The sequence below is a fragment of the Carassius carassius genome, chromosome 50, assembly GCF_963082965.1.
Source record: "Carassius carassius chromosome 50, fCarCar2.1, whole genome shotgun sequence".
Classification (NCBI taxonomy): Eukaryota; Metazoa; Chordata; class Actinopteri; order Cypriniformes; family Cyprinidae; genus Carassius; species Carassius carassius.
Window position 1 is genome coordinate 8,801,587 of NC_081804.1, and position 9,715 is coordinate 8,811,301.

Here is a 9,715-nt window from a genome sequence, read left to right on the forward strand (position 1 = left end):
CTCCTCTGAGACAAGGTCTTTACAGGGGATCTGTATCTGGGGCTCTAGTTGTCCTGGTCTCCGCTGTCTTTCAGGGATTTAGAGGTCCTTTCTAGGTGCTGATCCAGCATCTGGTCTGGATACGTACTGAATCCGGGTGACTGCAGTGACCCTCTGATCTGGACACAGACTGGATCTGGTGGCCACGGTGACCTCGGAACAAGAGAGAAACAGACAAATATTAGCGTAGATGCCATTCTTCTAATGATGTAGCAAGTACATAGGGTGTTATGGGAAGTGTTTCCGGTTCCGGTTTACCTAATTAATGCAGCCTAAAAATCCTTTAACGGATTTGGATAATAAAAGCATATTAGTATGTTATGTGTATGCCAGGTTAAAGAGATGGGTCTTTAATCTAGATTTAAACTGCAAGAGTGTGTCTACCTCCCGAACAATGTTAGGTAGGTTATTCCAGAGTTTGGGCGCCAAATAGGAAAAGGATCTGCCGCCCGCAGTTGATTTTGATATTCTAGGTATTATCATTATCATTATTATCATTATTATTTTGCCTGTGTTTTGAGAACGTAGCGGACGTAGAGGATTATAATGTAAAAGGAGCTCATTCAAATACTGAGGTGCTAAACCATTCAGGGCTTTATAAGTAATAAGCAATATTTTAAAATCTATGCGATGCTTGATAGGGAGCCAGTGCAGTGTTGACAGGACCGGGCTAATATGGTCATACTTCCTGGTTCTAGTAAGAACTCTTGCTGCTGCATTTTGGACTAGCTGTAGTTTGTTTACTAAGCGTGCAGAACAACCACCCAATAAAGCATTACAATAATCTAACCTTGAGGTCATAAATGCATGGATTAACATTTCTGCATTTGACATTGAGAGCATAGGCCGTAATTTAGATATATTTTTGAGATGGAAAAATGCAGTTTTACAAATGCTAGAAACGTGGCTTTCTAAGGAAAGACTGCAATTTGATTCTGTACGACTTCTACATCACTTTCCTCTTCCTGCAGCACTTGTAATCTGTGACACAGAAATATTAAAGTTATTAAGGTTTTGGTATTGTATTAAGGATGTTATCAAGTATTTAGTATTAGGGGGACAAATGGGGAAATTTCAAGAATTGGTCACTGAAAACCCATCAGCTTTCAATGTTGAAAACAGTTGTGCTGCTTAATATTTTTGTGGACAACATGATACTTTTTTTGATGATTAGAAAGAAATTGAAGTTGAAAAGAACAGCACTTATTTTAAATATTTTGTAACATGAATAAAATTTATAAATGTTTTGAATCTTACATACCCATATCTTTGAATGGTAGTGTATCATGATTTCCACAAAAATATTCAGAAGCAAAAACTGTTTTCAACATATATCTTTTTTCTAAATATATGCATAAACAGTATATAAATTTATCACAAAGAGGGATTGATCTGATAGATTTTTTGTTTGTGTGCATGAATTACTCTTGATCAGCATCTTCTGCTATGGTTTGAATGCCAAACCGTGCATGTGCCAACTCCCTGACAGCCATCTCTGCTGTCTGACGTGCCACCTCTTCTGCCATTTGGGCCATCGCCAGACGCTCATGTACCTACAGCAGAGAACAGCAACACACACAGATAAGTCTGGTTTTCACTCTTTAAGGACTAGTTCACCCCAAAATTTAAATGTACTCAACCTCAGGCCATCCAATATGTCAGTAAGATTGTTTCTTCATCAGAACAGATTTGGACAAATTCATCATTTCATCATTTGTTCACAAGTGGATCCTATGCAGTGAATGGGTGCCGTCAGAATCACAGTCCAAAGAGCTAATAAAAACATCACAATAATCCACACGACTCCAGTCCATCAATTAACGTCTCATGAAGAGAAAAGCTGTGTTTGTAAAAACAAATCCATTATAAAGACGCATTAAACTTTAAATCGCTTCCGACCAAAATAGAAGCCCAATATATGTTATCCTCTAACATCATAATCCACTATTATTTATTTGTTTAAAACTGTTTTTGCTTGCAAACGGTGCTTGATCTGTGCATATTTCACTCCTGATTCAGATGAGATGACTTTTTTTTACTGGCGTAAGCAATATTATGGATAGAGGACTCATATTTTAGCTGAAGGCAATGGTTTAAAGTTAAAAATGCCTTGATGATGGAATTTTTTCTTACAAACAGGCAGCTTTTTGTTTAACAAGACATTAACTGATGGTTTGTGTATTATTGTGTGATGTTTTTATCAGCTGTTTGGACTCTCATTTTGACGGCACCCATTCACTGCAGAGGATTCACTGGTGAACAAGTGATGTAATGCAAAATTTCACCAAATCTGTTCTGATTAAGAAATACACTTTTGTAAATCTTGGATGGCTTGAGGGTGTTTAATTCTTCAGCAAATTTTCATTTCTAGGTGAACTCTTTCTCTAAGTCTGTTACTTTAAATACTTGTAATCAAGCTGCCACTGACACTCTCCAAATAAGAGAGTGTTATTACCGTTCTTCCATAATTAATATAGCGGTGTCCTCTGTCCACCGTGGAGTTTGGGACTCTGCTTCCTCCAGTTATATGTGTGCTTGTGAGGGTGTGGTGACACTTGGTGGAAGAGATTGTTCTGGTGACCAGGGAGTTTGTGGTTGGACATGTTTCCTTTTCTTTAGCCTCATCTTCAGAGTCAACCTCTTCAAGAACGAGGTCTGTAGGAGCTGACCGAACACTGCCTGCTAAAGATACAACCATGCTTGAGGACTGTCTTAAAACTTCACATTAGAAAAAAAATTTCATGATGTGATTTTGTGGAGTACAATATTTTATATTCATTACTGCGCTGGTTTTGTCCTCTTAAATTTAATGTGATGAGGTATTTTGAAACAAAACTATTATACAGGTCAATATTTATACCTGTTTTGCTTCAAATAATTCCTGTACTTTTAACATTTCAAACATCAGTCCACACTGGCATCTGAGTGTATAGAAACATCTGTAAGATTAAATAAAGTCAAAGTTATCTGCATGGGTTTTTAAAGGAATTTTATTATTATGCCAATAGAAACTGAACCCTTTACACATGAGTGCAATTATGTTTTTTCATTTATTAGTCAAATGCATTAATACAATATTACAATAACATCAAGTATATAAAAGTATTTATATCCATCAAATACATACAGAATAAATGACAATAATTCAAAACATATAAAGTGTTCAAAAAAACGTTAAACATTTGGGGTCAGTAAGATTTTTTAAAGGAAATTAATGCTTTTATTCAGCAAGGATGCATTAAATTGATAAAAAGTAACAGTAAGACATTTATATTGTTACAAAAGATTTATATTTCTAATAAATGCTGTTCTTTTTAACTTTCTATGCATTAATGAATGCAGAAAAAAAAACATCATGGTTTCCGTGAAAACATTATGCAGCACAGAACTGTTTTTAACACTGATAATAATAATAATAATAATAATATTTGTTTCTTTTGCAGCAATTTAGCATATCAGAATGATTTCTGAAGGATCATGTGACACTGAAGACTAGAGTAATGATTCTGAAAATGCAGCTTTGCATCACAGGAATAAATGACATCTTTAAATAATTAAATAATAATAATAATTTTAAATAAATTTAAGGTTGGGGGTTCGATTCCCCAGGAACACATGATATGAGATGTAAATATTGATAGCCTGAATGCACTGTAAGTCGCTTTGGATAAAAGCGTCTGCTAAATGCATAAATTTAATTTAATTTTTTTAATTTTAATTTAAATATTCAAATACAATTCAGTTATTTTAAACTAGAATAGGTTTTCACAATATTTCTATTTTTGCTGTATTTGTGATCAAATAAATGCAGCCTTGGTGAGCATGACAGATTTATTAGAAAAATATATACATATATATTTTTTTTAAATCTTACTGACCCAAAACTTTTGAACGGTGATGTACATATCTTAAAAGCAGCCTGAAAAGCAGCCACAGAGTATAGCCACAATTATAAGTCAAGGCAATATGACTTTCTACACATTTCATCTGAGTTTTTTTTAACACATATTAGGGAAACTTGTTGTGAAGTGAATGATAATTACATCTCATGAGGATCATAAATGTTTTAAGACATGTACACTCATGCCAATCTAAATGTCCCTTTATAAAGATCACTGCTGCAACAACAAACACCCATCTGAGAGATGCCAGCTATTCATACAAAATTGAGTCTAACTTGAAGTTAAACATAAATGTTATTAAAAATATATATTTGTTTTTGGTTAGATATATATATATTTGTAATACAGTACAGAGAAAGTCATTACATTCAGTAGATCTTCATAGCTGCCTGGTCATTCAAGAAAGCTACAAAGTCACTGTTCTTCAAATGCATCTATCTCCACTGTCCATTTTTCTGTGACTGTGTACTGCTGTGTTGCACTCTCTCTCCTTTTGTTTAAAGGGTTCTCAGCGTCCTCTCCCCTGTAACAGAAGGAGAAGATGGACTGAGTTAAGAGTTTGTCCTACACTGCAACAAATCTGCTCACCCTGAAGTATTTCTACTTGTATTTTGATGTCTCACCGAATAGGTGAAGTTGTTTCACATGCAGTGATCTTTCTGTGTTTTCATATTCTACTGAAACCATGCTACAGTTTCCAGGAAACAAACTGAGTTTGTTATTAAAAACTGGTTTAAACAGAGTTAAAAGATGAACATCTTGCTTACTATTTTGCACAATTTTCTCGTCCTCCTGGTGGAAAGAAAAGGAGTCATTTTGGAGAAACGTCTATTAAACCTGAACTAATAAAGTCAAACTATTGCACCTCACTTACCAAACATCCTTCTTTGTTTTTAAGCTTCTTTGTTTTTTGTGGCATTGAAAGACCCAGACCCTGAACAATCCAACCCATCATACTGGAAACAAGAGGGAACATCAAGTGGACATCCATGCCAATTTTGCAAAAGAGTTCATCAAATTTGACGTGACTCACCTTGGAGTTTTTGAATCGATCTATGTCACGCCTGTTTCTGACTCTGGAGGAGGTGAATAAACTGAACCAATCCAAACATGAAGCTAAACCGTTACAATGCTTGAAAATGTAGCATAAGTTTCTGTATCGTGCAATTTGAACAATACCTTTGTTTGAGCACTGTGATGACCTCAGCGTGGAAGAACTGGAACTTGGGTGTCTGGTCACATGGTGCGGAACAGCGTTCTGGAAGCCGCTCTTTATCCAGCTCATTATACTGCTTACAAATTTAAATAAGCATTAGTGTTTCTTAAAGATATGCCAGTGGCTTAAAGGAATAGTTCATTCAGAAATTAATATTTGCTGAAAATGTACTCATCCTCAGAGCATCCAAGATGTACAAACCCGATTCCAAAAAAGTTGGGACATTGTACAAATTGTGAATAAAAACAGAATGTAATAATGTTTCAAATTTCAATATTTTATTCAGAACACAACATAAATTACATATCAAATGTTTAAATTGAGAAAATATATAATTTTAAGGGAAAAATAAGTTGATTTTAAAGTTGGGACAAGGCCATGTTTACAACTGTGTGGCATCCCCTCCTCTTCTTATAACAGTCTGCAAACGTCTGGGGATGGAGGAGACAAGTTTCTCAAGTTTAGGAATGGGAATTTTGTCCCATTCGTGTCTTATACAGGCTTCTAGTTGCTCAACTGTCTTAGGTCTTCTTTTTCACATCTTCCTCTTTGTGATGCGCCAAATGTTTTCTATGGGTGAAAGATCTGGACTGCAGGCTGGCCATTTCAGTACCTGGATCCTTCTTCTACACAGCCACAATGTTGTGATTAATGCAGTATGTGGTCTGGCATTGTCATGATGGAAAATGGTCTTCCCTGAAAGAGACGTTGTCTGGATGGGAGCATATGTTGTTCTATAACTTGGATATACCTTTCAGCATTGATGGTGCCTTTCCAGATGTGTAAGCTGCCCATGTCACACGCACTCATGCAACCCCATACCAACAGAGATGCAGGCTTCTGAACTGAGTGCTGATAATAACTTCTGTTGTCCTTGTCCTCTTTAGTCCGGATGACATGGCATCCCAGTTTTCAGAAAAGAACTTCAAATTTTGATTCGTCTGACCACAGAACAGTTTCCCACTTTACCACAGTCCATTTTAAATTACCACTGGCCCAGAGAAAACGCCTGTGCTTCTTGATCATGTTTAGATATGGCTTCTTTTTAGACCTATAGAGTTTTAGCCGGCAACGGCGAATGGCACGGTGGATTGTGTTCACCGACAATGTTTTCTGGAAGTATTCCTGAGCCCATGTTGTGATTTCCTTTACAGTAGCATTCCTGTTTGTGATGCAGTGCCGTCTAAGGGCCTGACGATCACGGGCATCCAGGTTTTCCGGCCTTGACCCTTATGCACAGATATTGTTCCAGATTCACTGAATCTTTGGATGATATTATGCACTGTAGATGATGATAACTTCAAACTCTTTGCAATTTTTCTCTGAGAAACTCCTTTCTGATATTGCTCCACTATTTTTCGCCGCAGCATTGGGGGAATTGGTGATCCTCTGCCCATCTTGACTTCTGAGAGACACTGCCACTCTGAGAGGCTCTTTTTATACCCAATCATGTTGCCAATTGACCTAATAAGTTGCAAATTGGTCCTCCAGCTGTTCCTTATACGTAGATTTAACTTCTCCGGCCTCTTATTGCTACCTGTCCTAACTTTTTTGGAATGTGTAGCTCTCATGAAATCCAAAATGGCTATTTTGACATTTCAAAATGTCTCACTTTCAACATTTGATATGTTATCTATATTCTATTGTGAATAAAATATAAGTTTATGAGATTTTTAAATTATTCCATTCCTTTTTTACTCACAATTTGTACAGTGTACCAACTTTTTTGGAATCGGGTTTGTAGATGAGCTTGTTTCTTAACAGTAAGAGATTTGGAGAAATGTATCTTTACATCACTTTTGTTTGTAACAAAAAACACAGCTTTTCACATCAAATGATTTTAATTGATGGACTGGAGTTGTGTGGAATTGTTTATGTTTTTAATCATCTGTTTGACGGCACCCATTCACTGCAGATGATCCACAAATGATGGAATGCTACATTTCTATAAATCTGTTCAAATGAAGATACAAACTCATCTTGGTTGGCCTGAGGGTGAGTGAGTTTTTGGCTCATTTCCATTTTTGGTGAACTACTCATTTAGGTCTCTGTGAGATTCAGGTCCCTATATATGATTTTGATTATTAGTAATAGTGATGTTTGTCTAAGCAAAACACTTTTAATAAACTTAAGGCATCCAATTTGTAACTAACATTGTCATCATTTCCACCTGTGTGCTTCACAGAATGACTCACTTAGGAGGGAACTGAGCGGTTGGTTCCACTTCAGATGCCTCGTCTTCTGACATCAGTTCTACTAATGGTATATGTGGCAAAGCCTCCTGATCTGGTGTAAGAGATACGGAGTAAATATAGTTTACTGTCTGAATACTGAAGACACCATAGAGTTCATTAATTTAACTTTGGCTGTTCATGCTTTGACTGTTTTTGTTAACGCGAACTGACTGATAACACACCTGGGAGGTCCTTTGCCTCATAAACCTGAAGCAAATAGAAAAAGAAAGGAAGATAAAGGAAACAGCAGAAAATGATTCATTTTGATTTGCAAGAATTCAACGCTTTTAAAATGCATCATATAAAGTTACTATGTTTAATTCTAATTAATTAACTATTTAATTAAAGTATATAATTTCAGTGAACAAAGTTTCTTTTGATATATTATTAAATAGTTTTTCTTTTTCAAATTAATAACAAATATTTTATACTTTTTTTACACTCTTAAATATATCCTTAATGACATTTTCAATTATTAAATATAAATATGAATCAGTTAATCATTATTTTTGACCTTAAGTAAATAGAAAAAGTCAATGAAAACAGAAAAAGTAAAACAAATATTGAAAATTATTAATTTTTTATAAAAGTCATTTAAATGTATCATATAAAGTTACTATTTATAACTCTAATTACTTACTTCTAATTACTATAATTATAGTTTCCAAATTAATAATAATATAATATTAAGAATATAACGTATATATATATATATATATATATATATATATATATATATATATATATAATAAACTAAAATGTAAAACATTAATTTAGCTTTAAACATATGCACTGTATCTAAGCTTTTATTAATATATTAAAGTTTGGATTTATATTAAATTTTTTTGGGATTATTTCTAATATTCTAACAAGTCTTGCACATAGTTTGCTAACCTCTATGACTTCTTCAGATTCTGGACTCTTGTCCTGTAGGTATTTCTCATCAGGCTGTGGGACCACTTTTCCAATTCCCTGTGAGATCCAGCCAATAACTCCAGCCCTGGCAGACAGAGAGAGCTCAGGCTGTGTGTGTGCGTGTGCAGCAAATACACTTGATGGACAATGATTCTCCAACTGCACTGATGTTCATGATAGGAGTACTGTTCATCATCACCTTACCTGTCTACAGAACCTTCATCCTGAAGTGACTGCAAGATGGTTAAGAGACAAGTTCATGTGCAAAGATTTTTTTTTTTGAATGCACACTAATATGCAACTCCAAATGGTATTAAATATCAAACTACTTTAGTTGACATGAAATCAATACTTTTGCATCAGAGTTGGCTCTCGTAAGAAGTGGACTCCCGGGCAGAGGCAGTGTGCTGGCAAAACCATTGGAGATCCAGTTCAACATACCGTTCTGAACACTGAAATAAACAGAATTCAGCATGTTTCATATGCAGACAGTTGGAGAATGTCTTCTTGTATACTTTATGGGATAGATAGGTTAAGACTCACCTATCTTTTGATGTTTGAGAAGACTGGTCTTCCTTACTGCCTGTTTTGGATGAACTGAACTTATCTGCATGACAATAAAAGAGAAATAGTCTCATTGTGCATTAGTATACTACATTTTGATTGATTATATAGTACTGTAGTTGTGCTTTACATTAAACCTAATCACGTTAAAACATTTAAATCAGTAAGGGTGCCATAAATTTACCTCAATTTGATGTTTTCCCATTCTTCAGAGAAAAACCAAGGGAGATATAAGAATTGGAGGTTTAATTTATTAAAGTACATTTATTATGTCTTATTTTGTTTTATTATTTCTCATGGTTAATGAAGTTAGAATAAAACCATTCAGATTAATTTCAGATCTGGCCATTTTTACACTTTTATAGGTATAATAGAGAAAGGAAACCGAAATAGTGAGGTGTGGGAATAGGATTAGAAAATGTTGCATGCTAGGCTCGAAACTGATTTACCCACATAAGCACCATGACTCAATATGTCAGAACATGTGCACTAGGCCTGGGAACAACTGCTAGGCCTGGGGTCTCAAACTATTGTTTGAGTAAATTACAGTAAGTGTATGAAAGTTTGAATTCATGGTTGTAAAACACTTGCATTTGTTGTAAGTCATGACCCCAGAACACATTTAGTATCTATCAGATTATTTGCAATGTTAAATACAGTCACAGATATTTGTGAGGTGTGTATTATGGGTCCATGTTAATGGGCTTGTGGATTTACCGCCGTGACCGTCGCCTCCCCCAGATCCTCCTGTGTGTCAGGAAGATGTGGCACGACCTTCACCACCCAGTTAAACATCCTAAAACTCTGTTGAATCAATAAATATCGTTTAAACACACTGATGATGG

At 35.2% G+C, this 9,715-nt stretch overlaps 1 protein-coding gene across 1 annotated transcript; it reads right to left on the reverse strand.

Moving 5' to 3' along the window:
- Positions 1–4,792: 4,792 nt before the first annotated feature.
- LOC132133614 (uncharacterized) lies at positions 4,793–9,356 on the reverse strand. The gene is made up of 9 exons (XM_059546498.1): positions 8,850–9,356; positions 8,659–8,758; positions 8,511–8,539; positions 8,286–8,391; positions 7,574–7,598; positions 7,353–7,443; positions 5,121–5,230; positions 4,975–5,035; positions 4,793–4,897 (listed from the first exon to the last, which is right to left on the reverse strand). Exons 1-8 carry the CDS (start codon positions 8,942–8,944, stop codon positions 4,995–4,997), a joined length of 597 nt encoding a protein of 198 aa, XP_059402481.1. The 5' UTR covers positions 8,945–9,356; the 3' UTR covers positions 4,793–4,897; positions 4,975–4,994.
- Positions 9,357–9,715: the final 359 nt, after the last annotated feature.